The sequence below is a fragment of the Alternaria postmessia genome (assembly GCF_024291825.1).
Source record: "Alternaria postmessia strain BMP 2775 chromosome Unknown scaffold_87, whole genome shotgun sequence".
Classification (NCBI taxonomy): domain Eukaryota; kingdom Fungi; phylum Ascomycota; class Dothideomycetes; order Pleosporales; family Pleosporaceae; genus Alternaria; species Alternaria postmessia.
Genome location: NW_026260160.1, coordinates 27,051 through 44,328, shown reverse-complemented (window position 1 = coordinate 44,328; position 17,278 = coordinate 27,051). Strand labels below are relative to the sequence as shown.

Sequence of the window (17,278 nt, the reverse complement as noted above, 5' to 3'; positions counted from 1 at the left end):
TCGTACACTGATTGATTCCGTCTTGCGGCTCCTGGTAGGCCTTCATGCTTTTGATTTCTTGCTCTTCTTCTTCGATCGTTCGGCCAAGATCTCGTCAAGGAAACTCTTTGGTTTGGTTCGCGCTTTCTTGGGAGCTGGTTGCGTCACGTCTGCTTCCGCTTCTTCGTCATCGTCTTCTCGCTTGACAGGTTTCGCGTCTGCCTGAACTTCCATGACTACCTTTTCTCTCGACGCCCCGTCTTCTTCCTTCACTGTGCCGCCTCCTAACCTCTTTGCCCTCGTCTCTTCATCCTCGTCATCGCTGTCGACTTTCTTGGCTTGTTGGTTCTCTTTCTTTGCCTGCCTTTTGGACTTGAATGTAGCGGCCCTCCCCTCGTCGTCATCATCCGACTCTTCCTTCTTCGCAGCCTGCTTCCTGTACTGCTGTGCTTTGGCTGCTGCAGTGGGTCTCGCAGCTTCCTGCTTTGCAGAGATATGGGCTTTTGCTTTCTTCTTCCCGATCAGCTGCTGTAGAAGCTTATCGTCCGAGGTAACTATCCTGCGGGTAAAGCTGCCATCTTCGATATCCTTGGGGAGTATGCCGCCAAGACCGATTCTGTAGGATGGAGTTAGGATCGCGAATAGATTCATGGAACATGAAAACGGTTGCATCGGATTTACCTGTCGTGAGCATAGTTTTGTTTCAGATCTTGGTCATCGTCTTCATCCCGTGACTGGGTAGCATTATTTGTGGTGTCCCAGTCAGGACGCGATCCGTACAGCGACGCCAAGAGCTTCTGTCCTTTTGCTTCGAGCAGACTTATGCGGTTTGCGATGACATCGCCGTCGTTTGTTCTCTTAGACATGTCTTTTGCGACTATGTGGGGGCTCGAGATAGATCAAGCTGGGGCCTGACATTGGAAACATTTGAAGTTCCCGGCCGCGATATTTTTGAGGACCCGGTTCATTCTCGGCGCGCTAGCAGACGTCCGCAACAGCCCTGTGAAGCAAGCAACACCAGCTGCTAGTACTCCAGCTTTAACCCCCCCTCTCAACCCACCTCTCGATATACCCCGACGTGTGTCTGCCGCTCAGACATCATGTACAACTTTGCCCGCGCCCGGCCGCTGGCTCGCGCTGTTCGCGCTGCTGCTGTACGCATACACACGGGCCTAGCCCACCTGCAAAGCTGCGAAAGCCTCTTACGCAGCGTGCACCACAAATGAGGGCCATGGGCTAACAAGGTGCCAGGAGACACCACTGATGCGCTCCCAGCAAAGGAGAGGGCTCGCCATCCACGAATACAGGTCCGCTGCCCTGCTCGAGTCGGTACGCAAATAGTCCACCTCCACCGCATATCCCCCAATTTCGCAGCACGGGTCAGATGTCTAACCAGGATTTCAGTATGGCATCGGCGTGCCCAAGGGTGGTGTCGCTACCAGCGGCGCCGAGGCAGAGAAGATTGCCAAGGACATTGGTATGCGACAACAAGAGTAGAATGCACCTGTTCTGGACTAATGCGCACAGGCGGAGAGGACGCCGTGATCAAGGCCCAGGTTCTTGCTGGAGGTCGTGGAAAGGGCACCTTTGACAATGGCTTCAAGGGCGGTGTCAGAGTCGTCTACTCGTATGCTACTACACGACCACACCCCACGCACCGCGGCCACCCTCTAACATAGCATGCAGTCCCCGCGAAGCCTCCATCCTCGCCGACCAGATGATCGGCCACAAGCTCATCACCAAGCAAACGGGAGCCGCCGGCCGGCTCTGCAACTCCGTCTTCATTGTCGACCGCAAGTTTGCCCGCCGCGAGTTCTACCTCGCTATCCTCATGGACCGCGCGTCACAAGGCCCCGTCATTGTCGCTTCGTCGCAAGGAGGCATGGACATTGAGACAGTCGCAAAGGAGCACCCAGAGGCTATCATCACCACCCCGATCGACATCCACAAGGGCGTCACCGACGACATTGCCCGCAACATCGCAACCGAACTCGGCTTCTCCGAGCAGTGCATCGAGGACGCCAAGGACACCATCCAGAAGCTGTACAAGGTCTTCATGGAGAAGGACGCCACCCAGATTGAAATCAACCCCCTCTCTGAGACCACCGACCACCAGGTCCTCGCCATGGACGCCAAGCTCAACTTTGACGACAACGCCGATTTCCGCCAGAAGGAGGTTTTCGACTGGCGCGACATCACCCAGGAAGACCCCGAGGAAGTCAAGGCCGCTAAAGTCGGTCTCAACTTCATCAAGCTCGACGGTGACATTGGCTGCCTCGTCAACGGAGCCGGTCTCGCCATGGCCACCATGGACATTATCAAGCTCAACGGCGGCGCGCCAGCCAACTTCCTCGACGTTGGCGGTGGTGCTACACCCGAAGCTATCAGGCAGGCGTTTGACCTGATTACCAGCGACCCCAAGGTTACTGCCATCTTTGTCAACATCTTTGGTGGTATCGTCCGTTGCGATGCTATTGCTAAGGGTCTGATTCAGGTTGTCAATGAGATGAACCTCAAGACTCCGGTTATCGCTAGGTTACAGGGTACTAACATGGAGGCTGCTCACAAGCTTGTAAGTTCTTTTGTTTTTTCCACACTTCGATTCGACGAAGAAGAGGATATTATGCTGACACATATTTTCTATCTAGCTCAACGACTCTGGTCTTAAGATCTTCTCCATCGATGACCTACAGGCCGCCGCCGAGAAGTCGGTGCAGTTCTCCAAGGTTGTCAAGATGGCGAGAGACATTGATGTCGGTGTTGAGTTTACACTTGGTATTTGAGCACTTTCAGGCTAGAGTTTCCCCTTTTTGCGGGCTCGGCTGACTGGGTGCGAGTATGACAGGTTTGTAGATATAGCGGCCAGTGAGCCGATGTTCTGAATCCTTGTTTGGTCGATGATGATGGCTTTTGTTGTGTGTGTGTGTGTGTGTGTGTGTGTGTGTGTATGCTGTGCCGCGCGACCTGCGTGTGCTTTTTCTTGTGCTTTGATGAGCTGTGCCACCGAGGTATCGCCTTACCACGCTGCAAATGCAGACTTCCACGTACAAGACCAGAGCTCGTTCTGTGGATCAAAAATATAATGACAAAAATTCTGGCGTTTCAGAACAGTCTCATCTCAATGTCCTTTTTACATAGAGCGCTGTCTTGCTTCGTGGACAATCACTGTACTGCGAACTTGTTCATCCACATTTCCAATCTGCTCATCCCTCGCAGCACTTACACATTGTACAAGTATTGCAGAGCGTTTCACCATCCGATCGAATAACAAAGACAGACTCGAAATCATCTAACAATTCCGGGATAGTATGTAAGAGGGATCTCAGTAGCGTGCATCTACAATTGGACTACCAATAACTATCGGTGGACAATACTTGTTGATGTGTCCGTAGTCCGGCGATAGCCTTCGCTTGAAAATTCGATCATTACAATACACTTGATCACATTGCTCATACTCCAAACTGGCCTTTGAGCGTCAGCTTGAGCAGGTCGTCCTTCACAATCTCTTCTTTGCGGCTAAGCAGATCCTCCACGTCCCAGTTTGCCGCGATGAAGCGTCCGCTCAGGAACTTGGCCTTCTCTTGACACAGCCAAACGGCAGTACCGCCAACAAGCTCGGGGCTATCCTGGTTGAAGAGCGATCGGAAGGGCTCGCGGAGCATATCAGTAGCGACTAGGCCTGGGTGCATCGACACCGCGGTAACATTTGGGTACTCAGCAGCGACGTACGTAGCCAGGGCATCTAGAATATACTTTGACATGAAGTATGCGCCGAGCGGTGGAACCGTGAAGAACGCTTGCCACGAGCTCACATTGACAATACTGGCAGGTGTATCGGGGCTCGGCAACAAACGCAGGAACGAGCGGATGAGCAGATAGTTGCCTTTTCCGTTGATCTCCTACAACCGAGGTGTCAGCTCCATCCAAAAACGACTCAGTTTACTGCGGGTTAAGGAACGGGATCGGATCTTACAAAGTTCCTCCACCATTGATCGGGGTCTGTGTCGTGCAGTTTCGGTCCGTCTCCTGTCATGGCACCGGCGGCGTTGATGAGGACATCCGCATGGCCGAACTTGTGCCGGATCGCTTCGAAGGCAGCCTCAACGGCTTTGGTGTCGGAGATGTCGAGAGCATATGTCAATGTTTCGATGGTGGGGTTGGACGCCTTGACGGACTTTTCGGTAGCTGTGAGCTTTTCGGCATTCGAAGCTAGGAGTACTACACCCTTTACGCCTGCCTTTACAAAGGCTGGTACCATGGCCTGCGGGACTAAGTCTTAGCACACGCAATCATGACACCAGGTTGTTGTGAAAGGCGATGTGCTCGGTGAATAATGTTTCAACATACCATGGCTCCAATACCACGCGAAGCTCCAGTGATAACTGCAACTTTTCCTGCCAGGCTATGCTCTGGGCTACTGGGATCGATTGCAGGGTATACGTCTTGGTGTGCATTTCTGGTGAACTGCATGGACGTGACATAGAAATCTTTCGGAAGTTTGCTTAGGTCTGCCATGGTGGGTGTGGTTGCAATTGGGCTTTGGAGGATCGGGAGGATACGACCGATATGGTGGAATGCTGTACAAGAAGGATACTAATCAGAGATGCTACGGAACCCAGACGATAGCGATAACTTATGCGAGGCTTCAGGAGTATGAGGCCCCGCATTTAGGCCGCGATACTCGCCTCTGCGCGTCGTCGTATCGCACCGGGAAGTATTCCCAGTACATCCATGTTTCACAAGCGTTGGCACGTCAGTAGCGGGGAGCCCGGCAGTGGTCGTTAAAGTTGCGGAACGTCCCAAGCGAAGCCAGCCGTGAATGATTGCGAGGAGGAACGGGATGATCATATCTTTATTCGAATTAGCGTAGGATCGCCGACCTTGCTCTTCTCACTCACCTGAGATCGATGCAGAACGCCAAATTTCCACAACGGTCCGAAATCCACTGGATCCTCCATTAGCATCACTCTGCTCGTCCAACAAATCGTGTTCGCGTTCGAAAGCTTGACCAGAGATGCGTACAGTCGTACACAAACTTCATTCCAACGCGCGATCTGTCATCTCGGGCGAAATCCTGAGGTGTGACAGCATCCATGGCGATGCACGTAGCCGAAAACGAGACAAAGTGATATCGAGTATCAGGGGCAGCAAGACAAGTCGTGATGGTGGAGACGCACTGCATGTTCTTTTCTCAGCACGCCGATCATCAGGATGCGCATCCATGCGGGTGAATGGGGCTCCGGGAAATTCTGGGACGATCTTATACGAGGCAGTGAAGGTAAAGCGTTCCACTCCCTTGGAGCCTTGGACCAGACCGTTTGCATTCCGTACTTGAGGGCACCAATAATGCTAAAAGCTCCCCCACCACTTCATGCCCGTCCAGCGTTGCGGGTTGTTTGAGAGAACCAACTCCAACGTATTACAATTCAACACTCATTCTGATCGATAGAAAATCATCATTATGGTGCTTCATGAGGTGAGTTGAACTAACATCAGACGTGTTTATGTAGAGCTGATTGTGGAGAAGGATCTAGGCCCAAACCTCACGGCGACGGTCCTCACGACAGGACTGCTGGCCTTCATAACGATGGGTATGCGCACATATGTCAGAATCACCAATCGGAGCTGGGCTCTGGAGGATTGGATAATGGCAGTTGGATGCGTACGTATCCATCCTTCTCGAATATCAAAAATCTTGCAGCTCACTCGTCACAGTTGCCTCTTATGACTCTTACCATTGTCACGACTATCGGTTCTTACTACGGCATCGGTGCCAAAGACAGTACTTTCGCTCGGCCTGGCAATCAGAAATATGTGGAGACCGCGTACTTTTGGTTCTTCTTCTATCAAATCTTTTACTGCACCTCCATCATCTTCATCAAGCTGAGCATCGCCTTCATGTTGAACCGGATAGCTGGAAGAAGGATGATTTTCATCTACATCAACTACGCCATCATGGGTCTCTGCGCAGCTACCAACTTGGCAGCCATTCTTTACATCATCTTCCAATGTCATCCTGTTGAGTAAGTACAAAGCGATCCTCGATGGCTCGAGCACTGCTAATCGTTCAACCTTCAGGGCCGCTTGGAGAGCCGATCTAATGGCAGAAGGGACATACTGCGAGCCATCAGTCTACTTGCAAAACGTTTACTTCTTCTGCACATCGGTCAACATTTTCACCGATTGGGCTACCGCACTCATGCCAATCGCTCTCTTGTGGAACGTGCAAATGAACAGAAACACCAAGATCTCAGTTGCTGGCATTCTGGGCTTAGGTATCTTGTATGACAACCATGATCCTAACCATCGTTCAACGCTAACAGCCCCTTAGCACATCAGTCTCTGGCCTAGTTCGCCTGAAGTACACCGTCGGCCTGACAAGTAGCCATGACTACCTCTATGGCCTCGCGAACATCCTCATCTGGGGCTACGCCGAACCTGCCCTTGGCATGCTTGTCGGCAACATCGCAACCCTTCGCCCACTCTTCCAACGTCTCCTGCACCTCGGCTCAAGCGGCTCTCAGCAGCCTCACTCCGGAGGTACACCGCATGGCATTAGCGGCGATGGTGGCCGTTCACATCGCTACAAGCCATTTGACCACGAAGTCGAGCTTGGCACCATCGCGGACAACAAGGATGGGGTTATTCCTTCGATTCAGGTTCGCGGCGGTCGTAGTAGCGTGTCGAGCGATAGCGAGAGCCAGAAAGAGATTCTGGAGAAGAACGATCGGTTTGTGAATAACAATAAGGATAGTATTGTTGTTAGTCGGCATGTTGAGGTTAGTCGAGAGTGAGGAGTCGCTGGTTAGCGGCTTGATGATTGCACCAGCAAACGAAAAGAAGAATGTATGCTTCACCACTCAATCGAGACACTCTGAACTCTTTTTTGCAGTATTTCGTGGCACGTTGATAGCCATGTTGATTCGATCTCAATCACTTAATCGATACTTATGCCTCATTGAAGCCCAGCCGGTGCCACAGCAGTGTAAGAAAACCTGATTCCACTATCCTGCTTGATCATGTCGTCCGTATAGTTCATTCTCAGATCATTCAAGTACTTGCTGAACCGGCTACCGACATTCATAGCATGCTTGAGATGTGAGTACTGGAAGCGTTGTCCCCTAAATTCCGCTAATTGCCTTGCGATGGTGATTGCGTTGCGAATCTCTCGTCCATTCATAGGTTCCTTACTGAGTTCGTCGATATGATCGAGAATGTCTTCCAAGTCCGCGGACGAAGATTCTTCGAGTTTCTTCATGCGTGTGATGAAGTTGCGCCAGATCTTCTTACGTTGGACGATTCCGAGATTGTCGTAGTGCAGGGCGAGTTGAATGCGGGATTTGAAGGCTTCGTCGACTATTTACCTGGTGGTTAGCGCCGCTGAGAGTTGTGCAGGGGTAACATACAGGTACCGACGCGATTTGAGGTCAGAATCAAGATGCCATCGTAGTATTCGAGGGCACGGAGAAACACAGATACTAGTGCGTTTCTCTTAAGGTCTTTCATATCGCGTTCCTCGAGAAACACATCCGCTTCGTCTAGAAGTACAACTATGATCATCAGCACCTCTTAGTACTCAAAGACCCTCAAGATCACGTACCACAATCCCACAGTTTTCCAAGTCGCAAGGTGGCACGAAGGCGCTGGTCAACCACTTCAGGTTCGGTACCGATGTCCCCACAAGTTATCCGAAGCAATGGCTTCTCCGCGAACTCAGCGACACCTTCAGCAGTGAAAGTCTTGCCGGTTCCAGGTGCGCCATGTAGAAGCATGATTAGTCCATTTCCTTTGCCAGCCACAAAATCTGTCGATCTTTTGGCATTGATTTGCTTCATGACGAGTGCTTGTACTAGTTCCTTGGTCTCTGGTTCAGCTACGAGGTCCTTGAAGGCTTGCTTGTTCCAGTTTATATCCGTAATCTGGTCGACAAGAAGTTCCCTCCATACCTTTTCTTGTAGATTGTGGGCCATGATAGTCGACGGAACCGCTAGAAGTGCGTCGCCCTCTTCAGGTGGTTGATCATTTGCCATGACTGCGGCGCTAAACGCATGCTTGAGGCGCATCTGCGCAATATTCGAGTCTGGAAATAGCATCTTGAAGGACTTAGTGTCGACTATGTACCTATCCTCAATCTAAAGCTTCCGCGTCAGTTATTGTAAAGCTTGACCGAAGTTTTCTCGTTGTGAACATACGTTGTAGAGCTCGTCCTCCTCAGAACGCATGTACGAAACAAATCGTCTGTTTCGAAGAGACCAAAATGTTCTACCTCTCTTCTCAAGCAGCGACCTCATGTTCGCTGCTGCATACTGTAGAGGGTAATATTTGAGACTTCTGATCTCGACTGAGTCTCCTTCGTTGGCAAGAGACATCGTGATGTCTATACTAGTTTCTTGTCGTCCAAAGTTGCCGTCGAATGACCAATTCCACACTGGAACTTTCCAAACATATGTAGTCATTTTGCGATCAGATATAGAGTTGACGAGAGAACTATGTCCTTCGACAAGCTGCTTTCCAACGTGCTCCCAATCTTCCAACTCGGGTTCTTCGAGTGTGGTCTCTGGGGCTCCAATCCAATCCCTAGCAATGCATGCTTGGGGAATGTTTCCTTCCGCCGCACTGCTCACAAGAACATCTCCGGGACGAACTAAGTACTTGAGATATTTACGTGCTATCGTTCCTTTCTCCGCTTGAAGCTTTACTGAAGTGTACTCATGACCGTAGCTTTCTGCAATGACTGCTTGCAACTGCTTGATGAGGTTCCGACTGCGCGTACTGAGTTTTGGTAGGACTCCAGCTATGAAAGGTGTACTGTAGTACATGAAAAGGTACGGTGCAGGGATATCCCGATCAAGGTTAAAGTGGGGGAAGTAATAGTCGAATCTGGGTATCTGCTGAACAAGCTCCTTAACCGCGCTTCGCATATCAGAGGATACAAACGAGACGGCCTCATGCGTAGGTATCGGCGACCGGTAAACACCGTCTACAGTTTCGATCTCGCTGCCATCCGGAGGGAGATCTTGGTCGTAGTTCTTGTATATAGCGAAGGCTATCTCGGGATGTTGGTCAAGATAAGACTCTAGCCTCCGGATCGGGTTTTTGGCCAGCAATTTGACACTAGATCCTTCAGCAGGTTGCCAACATGGCTCATCCAGGTACAAGACTGTCCGTATTTCGTAGAAGACTTTATAGCTGTACGCCGGCTGACTCGAAACAGGTACTTTGCAAGCATCTTGTCGTAAGCGTTCATTTTCCATTCTAAGAGCCTTTATCTCGCCCAGTGCGTCTTGCAGAGTATCTTCATCCTCTTTAGCATGTAACAGGTCCATGCCTGATGGCGTAGCATGCGGTCGAATTGGATGTCGCTGCTTTGCTAGCCGTTTCTTCGGCCGCGACTCCGAGGCACTCGATAGGATGTCCTCTTCCGCGTAGCCAGGATCCACATATGCAGGACGCTTGTTTCGCTGACGATACCTCAAGGATTCTCTTGATATCGAAGTAGGGTCACTGATGGAGGGGTATGATAGGTGATCAGGCTCATTGTCAGAGAGGTATGATCCGGGTCGTCGTCGCTTACGACCCTGTTGGACCGCGACTTCTGGTCTGGAAGCATCGGAGTCGCGAAGCATGTGTCGCGGGGCCGGTACGGGTGGGGGACGATGGGTTGTGGGACGATGGGATATTTCGTCCTCTATATAGTCCCATGAATCTGCATCCTCTTCATCACTGTTGAAACGCTCCGGAAGTTCCAGATTGCTTTCGTGCTTCAGATGTCTCCACTCTAACTTTTCTGCGGTCGCCGCATCATGTGAAAGAGGAGCGTAGCCTCTCAGAGCGTCAACAGCATCCGCATCCCATCCTTCTTCCATTTGCTCTTTGCGTAAAAGCTCTTCGTCCATTCGAGGAGATTGTGGCTCTCCCCATCGAAATACTCGAGGACGGCGGGTGCCTTCCATACTTGTGGATCTCCACGATTATACAGTGAGAAAGGGCTTGTTCTAGCTCCACTCTTCTTCATGGACTTGTTGTCGTCGTGTGCGATGGGCTGCGCGACACGCTGTGTTCGAGAAAAGGTTTCCGCATGCAGGTGCGCGCTTATATGCCGAGCCTTGTTGCTCAGCCTCGTTGCATGCAGCTGGAATCATGCATGGGGCCAAAAACTGCGCCTCAGCCATCGATCATCAACCCTTTTCATCCTCTCCTCCCCTTTCTTGTTCTTCTTCTTGTAAGCTTATGTTCCTACATAGCTAATTAGTAAAACCATGCTACATTTTCTCCTGTTAATATAACGGAGATCCTATCGTCAATGCAGTCGCAAAGTCAGTGGTATCTCAATGCGCAGGCCAGTTCCTCAGCCAATCCTGCCGAAGACGCCTTCAAAGAGGCGCTTGCCGTATTCCAGCTGGATCCCCGCACTTGCGCCAGATTCGACAGAGTACAACAACTCCAAAGCCTCGATGACCTGCAAATCATTCTCAACGAAGCGCAATCCAGATATGAGCAACAACACGAAGGGAAAAAGGTCGCTAAGTGGTTGTCGCAGTTTTCATCGCGCATCTGCCATTACGGTCAAATCCTCGATGTCCTTGTTCAGCATCATCCCGAGTACGTCAGCCTGGCATGGGGAGCAATGAAGTTTCTCTTCATCGTACGTATCGCTTCTGAACATGGGAGGATCACAGACTGATGCCTCCTTCCAGCTGGTAGAGAACCATGGGAAGCAACTGCGAGTCCTTTCTAAAGGGCTGAGCCAGATCGCAGATGTGCTGCCGCGTGTAGAATTCGCAAATGCTCTCTACCCCACCTCCCGCATGCAACAGGCGGTGTCCGAAATATATAGTAAAATCATCCGGTTCTTCCTCCGGGCGGAGCGCTGGTTCCAACAAGGCAAAATGCGCCATGCATGGGAAGCTCTGAGTCGGCCCACCGAACTCTACTATAGCGACCTGATCCAGGACGTGAGCGAGTGCACCAAAGCGATCGAGGTGTTGGCGAATACAGGCGCGCAAGCGGAGCAGCGCGATATGCATCTAGAGACCCAGCAACTGGGTAAGCAGGTGCAGGAGATGAGAGAGTTAATCATCTGTAGGTTACTTTTGCGGTCACTAGTGCTGCTTCTAACGACGCGCAGCATACCAGTCCATCCAAACAAGTGCGAATCTCGACACCAACCAGCGCCTGACTGATCTCCAATTGAACCAGATTATGGATTTCCTCTCTGGTGCCAATGCGTTGGATCCACTAAAAGCTCTGCAATATCGCGCCTTTATGAGTGCCCGAACCAGACGTCGACAGACGAGGGCAGATGTAGGCGCGCAATTTTGGTCAAATCCGAAGTTTGCTGCCTGGGAATCTGCATCGTCACCAACTATGATCATGGTGAAAGGCGAGTACACTACGCGGTTACAAGTCCAGAACTTTGCCGTTGACGTCATCAACAACCTTCGCAGTCGGACCGTCCCCACACTCTGGGCCCTGAAGTCAATACCGGTGCATGGCGCAACCGCCGCATCAGCCATAGATATCATCAAGGGGTTGATATGTCAAGCCATACAGCTCAATGTTACACAGCATACAGAACGCTCACTTGCGCTGAGTTGTGCGCAATTTCGCGCAGCTGATTCTGTTGAGCAATGGTTTGACCTCCTAGCACGCACCATCGCGAGCTTCCCGCAACTCTACATCATTGTTGACATGGAAGCTGTGGGAGGTTTGTATTTCGATGATATCTCCTGGCTTTCCCAGCTGGCTGCTATGTTCCAACGACACGCTTCCGGAAAGTGGATATCTCGGCTCAAAATCTTACTTATCAGTTACGGATCTATAATGCGGCAGCAAGACGATTTGCTAAACTTTCGCGATAATGTTGTGCCTGTAGGATCATCTCATACGAGTCTAATGCTTCAAGGACGTCCACCAGGATCCATTTCGCCAGATCTCGGGCGATCGCGACATGCAAGAGGAAGCATGCGCACGCGTTATGGCCTCAATCGAGCACGCCATTCCACTCCTATAGGAACCTGAGTAAGGCAGAAGTTCTACTCTTGTGGAAGGTTGATCAGTTTGTGATACTGCTGCTTCTTGTTGAGCTTGAGACATGCCAAAGCAAGCGAAGGCAGATCCGGTGTCTCCTCGATACAGGAAACACAAAAGAACTTTCGCGGTGGTATATCGGATACGTCCTGTTATCAATCTTTGGCCACTCCCCTCTCGGTGAGGAGTAGTCGTCAGCTCGACGTAACGCTCGTACTGACTACCTAGCGGACGTCGGCTGTAGCGGGATTGTTAACGCTGGCTCGATATCGTATTCGCTCCCGGATTCGGCTCGTAGTGTCCACCTTTCTCCACACTATCTTCTTCGGGAATTCTTTGACAATGTCGCTCCCCTATAACGAGGAGATCTGCTCAATGCTTCAGTACTTTGTCTCTTTATCTAGTGCTATACGTGGGGCTTCTTGTATACTCCTATCTTCGGCGGCTTTTGCTCGGATCCCCTACACGGTTCATCGTGATACATTAGGAGGCAGGCCAGTGCAAATACTTGGTAGATAAGCTGTAGTCGGGTGTTCGAGTGGTCGGTACAAGCCCTTCCTTGAGGCTGACGGTACTGTCAGTAATGCCGTATCCGGAAATTCGAACTTGGCGCGATCAGTTTTGTGCTAGATCTCGTTCCAAGACTCTTCTTCGAGGCCGCGCACTCGAAAGGGGCTGCAGGAAGAAGACGGTAACAAATGGGCAGTGTTCCGAAGAGCGCGCTATCTCCCGAATGAGCTAGAGTTGTTCTTCATACTAAAAGATGACTGTATGCTGATAACTCTTGCGATGATCAGTGTGGTAGAAGAGGAAGCTAGGGCGACAAACTAAGGGCTAGAATCGGACCTCGGTGCGGAGTTATGACATGGATAGTTCCGGGGGGTTTCTTACCCGGGCGACTTGACATTGAACTTGTTAAATATTCACCAAAAGACAGAATAGTTGAGCGCACTGAATAGGAATAAAAAATCATGGGTTTGCTAACTTGGATACAGAATCACGTCTTCGCAACTCGGCATGTTCTCCTTTCATCCCTGAACAGATAGTAACAACGTCGTTGCGTGCGAGGTATGTAGTAACGATCGCCATCTACTAGCTGTAGCCAAGATACTTGTACTTCTTGAAAGTCTCGCTGAGAAATTTCAAGAGCAAATGCACGGTTCTTACAGCTAGTGAGAGCATGCGGGCCGACCCCGAAGATGAAGTGTTAACGATGATGGTAACGCCTGTGATTACTGAAAGTCTCACGTTGCTACCTATCACAGTCAAGAAGAATGCATCTAGATCAATAATATGACTTGAGCGCCCTTACAGAGATGCTTAGAGAAGCTGACGACCGTGGCTCAGATCTTCTTTGCCAACAAAATATCTATCAAGACGACCTACAGGTATCTAAACATAGCATAATCGACAAACCCAAGTTCTGTTACCACAGCGAACAGTACTGTCGCCTGCCGACATAAGACAGCTCAACAGCGCTACGACGATATAGGTAGCCAAATTCGCGAAGCCTGGTAAGGCAGGAAATCATTGTTACCATAATCCTTGCTCGAAGATGTTCATCCGACTGTACTAGTCGGGTACCTCCTTTGGTAGTCAATGACTCGAATGTCAGACCGCCATGGCTTCGAGGATATCAGATTACTTTCTACATGCTTGGACTCCGGTTCTGTACATTGTTTAGGGTAAGACGGAAGATGAGCATGAACTGGTATAAAAAACCTATCGCCTCCTCTCCAGAATAGACACCACTCACTCATTACATCTACACACTCCTTTGTTCTTACAAACACTCTTTATCACCAACAACAATGAAGTTCCTCACCCTCATCGCCGCTGTTGGCACTCTCGCTGGCTTCGCTGCCGCCGGTCCAGCTGAGCCTCTCCACGTACGAGCACCTTCGGATCTGCCCATCGATGCTAGATCGCCTCAAGAGGGAGCTGGTGATGTGAACACTTGGTTCAAGGACAGGTTCTGCGCCTCGGGCTATGCCTCTTGTGGCAAAGCAGGAACCAATGGCGACCCGGGAAACCGATGCGCTATGGAATGCGAGAACTTCGCTGGAGGCGCCCCTCTTGGGCACTGCCAATGCGGTACAGGGTGGTACCCAGATGAGTGCATCACTCTTGGAAAGTACTTGGGTCGCCACAAGTGCTAAGTGTATCAAGTGCGTAAGTGCATAGTGTGGCGTTTCTCAGTCAAGTACGAGACTAATCACTTCTTATATAGACCTACATACGCCTAAGCTCTTACAATGAAAGCGACTGCAATGGAAAAAAAAGAGCTCATCAGTATTGCATAGGTGAACAAGAGCACAACTTAGTAGGCGGAGGGAGGACTGTTGTTTTGGTGGGGCCCAGGAGTTTAATAAAGCATACTTCATACTATCCTTAATCACATTACATTCTACCATGTTGTTTCACTGCTCAATATGTAGTACCGCATTCAGATTGTCTTTTGCTCCGTTCTGACATTGAAAGAACGTATCATAGAGGTAGTTGCCATATTCCAGGTAGAATTGCTAGCCATGGAAAAGATCATACATACTTGAAGCGATGTCATAATGTCGGGATAACACGAGATGACTCTGTGATACAAGGCGAAGAGATTTGGACAACCGAACCGAACATCAAGTCTGCTGTCGTTGATTCGTTAATAAACCACAGGTCCATGAAAGTCTTCAAATGCTTTTTGAGCCGGTTTTGAGAGTTCATCGCATATCTTGTAGGCTATTTACAGCTGTCTACCACATGTTTTAGATACTGCAATTCAAACGCGTCATGGAAAGGTTTTCATTTCATTTGTAGACCGGCACGTCCCACGAAACACATTCGGCAGACAGAAGCTTCTCGGCGGTTATGGGGGAATACAGCAAGGGGAAACCCCACATCAAACTTGTCGGCGAGATTTTAGTGTTGTGGTTTTGACAGTTATGCTATCCAAGCAATTCAAAACATAGAAGTGTTGCTTTATAGGCAAGAAGTATACCGACACTAGCGCTCTTCCCAGTAGATCCCAGAAGCATCATGTAGTGGTTTTGTGGATCTTTTTGGCAAAACCAAGCTGCGAGATTGTAGAGATAGTTCCAATCAGCTTCTCATAACTCTTCTCCATGTTCATTTCGAAACGCTAGATGTTGTCATCATGACTTCAGTCTGATGTGTTTTTTCGAATGTGGGTTTTTCGATACATCATTGTATTCGCCACACCTTTGGAGTAAACGTACTCAGTAGCAACACATATCGATTCTATCTTCGGTTGAAAGACTCATTTCGGTGTCTGCATATGACTTCGACGTTGAGACGCACTCAAAATGCCATGGCTTGCATGAATGTGGATTTTTGAGAAGACGCGGAAGTCCAGAACCATGGTCTACACCGTTGATCGTTTTGGTAAAATGCAATTGAGATACTTAGATGATGGAAGAGAAGAAAGCCCAAGGAGGGAGGCTTTTTATGCAAGCAGCTCGACACACGGTCCTCATGCATATTTCTGTGGGATGTTTTCTGACACACAAAAGCGACATGTCATGATAGTCATTCGATTTTGTTAACCCGGGAAGGACGGCACTTGCTGCCTATGCTATCGATTTTAACAGTATAGCAGATGAGAAGAGTCTTACGCTGGTCATATTTGCGTGTGAAATGGTTTCTTCGAGTTCAACAACAAAGCATTGGATGAGAAGATGTCGAAAACGCAGGGCATGTGAGCCTACGCATGTTTTTTGGTACGGAGGACGAAACAAACATTCAATCGTATCGTATAGTTTTTGACAGACCATAAGCTCTCATGATATACATGTGCTCGATTTTGGGAAGACTTCGCGGAAGGCGGGAACATGTTCAGTTGACATTTGCAATTGAGAAGGCGGAGGACGGAAGGCTCTATGAAGCGTACGTTTGCGAATTTTGAGAAAGAGTTTTGAAAGAAAGTGGGTGATGAAGGTAAGGGTAGGCCGAAGAAAGGGAGATATTTATACCCCGGCGAGGTGTTTAGGTGAGATGTGACGCCGTTCAAACATCACCGCCTGTGATGCAAGGCGGACGATATTTCCCTTGCACCATGTGTTGCCAGTGAGTTGTGTTGAGATACACTGTATCATACATGGTAAGAAAAAGCGCGGAGAGATCCATGCAAGGTTCAGGTGTGGATTTTCGCCGACGTTTTCGTACTTTCAGTCGCCAGGCGTCCTCATCATCAGAACCCCTGCGTTTTTGGACATGACCCAGTCGCAGCTGCGTTTTGGAAATAACGTTGTTTTAAAATGGCTCCAAACAGATACTCCATGGACAAGAAGATCGTGGTTGTTTATTCAGGCGCAAAACCCATGAGCTATGGCAGTACCAATTTTTTGATTTAGTCCCGAAGCCCAGTCATGCCTAGATGGGCAGGAGTATTTCGGAGAATGTTTTTGAGAAGGCGAATGATAGAAAGACAACTTGGAGAAGAAGAGAGCCAGCTTTTATAACATGGACGAGGCGCTCAAGCTAGTGCAAGCGGTTAGTCTTATGATGCGCAACACTTGGTACATTGAAATGGTCTGCGCAAGCTCCTGCGTGCATTTCAAATACCGAAAATCTCGTCTTGATCAATCTTCGTCATCATCAAATGGTATTAAGCCGACTTAAAAGTCTCTCGTTGGTTTTCTCCATCACCATGTATACTTCATCCCGCATGTTCAAGAAACATGCCACTCTCTACTGTCCACCAGTCTGATTCTGACCCTTCTGCTCAGCACCCACGCTCTTACCCCCAGCCTTCGTCGTATCACCAACAAAGTTACCAGCCGCTATCTCATGTCAGCCAGCATCCTTCCCCACCTTCTTCCCACATTCCTTTCCCAACCCCCAACCCCCAATCCTTCTCTCTCCTAACACCCCCAACCACTCACACACGGGAAGTAAACGTACCTTTAGTAGTATCCCCAACACCCTGCGTAACTCCCGTCACAGCATCGCCAAGCCCTTTACCACCGGCGGCAACGACATTGCCAGTGGCATCAGTAACGCCTTGTACGCCCTTTCCGACCGTGTTCGTTGCTGCGCCTAGCGTGTTTCCTGTACTGTTAGCTTGTTTTCTGACGTTACCAAGTACGGCGGTGCTGGTGGGAAGGAAAAAAAGGGCCAGAGGATAGATGCAAAGAATTTGGAATGGAACATACCGAGACCGCTTGCAGCGGTGCCAAAGAAGCCTTTTTGCTGGTTGTTCTGGTCCGACATGGTTGATGTGTGTGTATGTGTTATATATCACAAGGTGATTCTGAATCTG

General features: G+C 49.8%; 8 protein-coding genes across 8 annotated transcripts; 4 read left to right on the top strand and 4 right to left on the bottom strand.

Annotated features, from left to right (window-relative positions):
- Window positions 1-42: 42 nt before the first annotated feature.
- Window positions 43-845, bottom strand: J4E82_009302 (uncharacterized protein; the record flags this gene model as incomplete). Its single annotated transcript, XM_051735527.1, has 2 exons — window positions 43-595; window positions 661-845. 2 exons carry the CDS (start codon window positions 843-845, stop codon window positions 43-45), a joined length of 738 nt encoding a protein of 245 aa, XP_051584703.1.
- Window positions 846-1,079: 234 nt separating this feature from the next.
- Window positions 1,080-2,762, top strand: TCA9 (Succinate--CoA ligase [ADP-forming] subunit beta, mitochondrial; the record flags this gene model as incomplete). The annotated part of the gene is made up of 6 exons (XM_051735526.1): window positions 1,080-1,133; window positions 1,231-1,308; window positions 1,384-1,456; window positions 1,507-1,606; window positions 1,666-2,551; window positions 2,628-2,762. The coding sequence occupies 6 exons, from the start codon at window positions 1,080-1,082 to the stop codon at window positions 2,760-2,762; spliced, it is 1,326 nt and encodes a 441-aa protein (XP_051584702.1).
- Window positions 2,763-3,428: 666 nt separating this feature from the next.
- J4E82_009300 (uncharacterized protein) lies at window positions 3,429-4,494 on the bottom strand (the record flags this gene model as incomplete). Its single annotated transcript, XM_051735525.1, has 3 exons — window positions 3,429-3,878; window positions 3,953-4,240; window positions 4,327-4,494. The coding sequence occupies 3 exons, from the start codon at window positions 4,492-4,494 to the stop codon at window positions 3,429-3,431; spliced, it is 906 nt and encodes a 301-aa protein (XP_051584701.1).
- Window positions 4,495-5,440: 946 nt separating this feature from the next.
- On the top strand, window positions 5,441-6,773 carry J4E82_009299 (uncharacterized protein; the record flags this gene model as incomplete). Its single annotated transcript, XM_051735524.1, has 5 exons — window positions 5,441-5,455; window positions 5,507-5,641; window positions 5,695-6,002; window positions 6,058-6,261; window positions 6,311-6,773. The coding sequence occupies 5 exons, from the start codon at window positions 5,441-5,443 to the stop codon at window positions 6,771-6,773; spliced, it is 1,125 nt and encodes a 374-aa protein (XP_051584700.1).
- A 161-nt stretch (window positions 6,774-6,934) lies between these two features.
- On the bottom strand, window positions 6,935-9,875 carry J4E82_009298 (uncharacterized protein; the record flags this gene model as incomplete). Its single annotated transcript, XM_051735523.1, has 4 exons — window positions 6,935-7,335; window positions 7,386-7,529; window positions 7,580-8,111; window positions 8,172-9,875. The coding sequence occupies 4 exons, from the start codon at window positions 9,873-9,875 to the stop codon at window positions 6,935-6,937; spliced, it is 2,781 nt and encodes a 926-aa protein (XP_051584699.1).
- A 407-nt stretch (window positions 9,876-10,282) lies between these two features.
- J4E82_009297 (uncharacterized protein) lies at window positions 10,283-11,803 on the top strand (the record flags this gene model as incomplete). Its single annotated transcript, XM_051735522.1, has 4 exons — window positions 10,283-10,624; window positions 10,659-11,061; window positions 11,108-11,686; window positions 11,790-11,803. The coding sequence occupies 4 exons, from the start codon at window positions 10,283-10,285 to the stop codon at window positions 11,801-11,803; spliced, it is 1,338 nt and encodes a 445-aa protein (XP_051584698.1).
- Window positions 11,804-13,820: 2,017 nt separating this feature from the next.
- On the top strand, window positions 13,821-14,168 carry J4E82_009296 (uncharacterized protein; the record flags this gene model as incomplete). The annotated part of the gene is made up of 1 exon (XM_051735521.1): window positions 13,821-14,168. The coding sequence occupies one exon, from the start codon at window positions 13,821-13,823 to the stop codon at window positions 14,166-14,168; it is 348 nt and encodes a 115-aa protein (XP_051584697.1).
- A 2,539-nt stretch (window positions 14,169-16,707) lies between these two features.
- J4E82_009295 (uncharacterized protein) lies at window positions 16,708-17,229 on the bottom strand (the record flags this gene model as incomplete). Its single annotated transcript, XM_051735520.1, has 3 exons — window positions 16,708-16,799; window positions 16,921-17,067; window positions 17,172-17,229. The coding sequence occupies 3 exons, from the start codon at window positions 17,227-17,229 to the stop codon at window positions 16,708-16,710; spliced, it is 297 nt and encodes a 98-aa protein (XP_051584696.1).
- Between the last annotated feature and the right edge of the window lie 49 nt (window positions 17,230-17,278).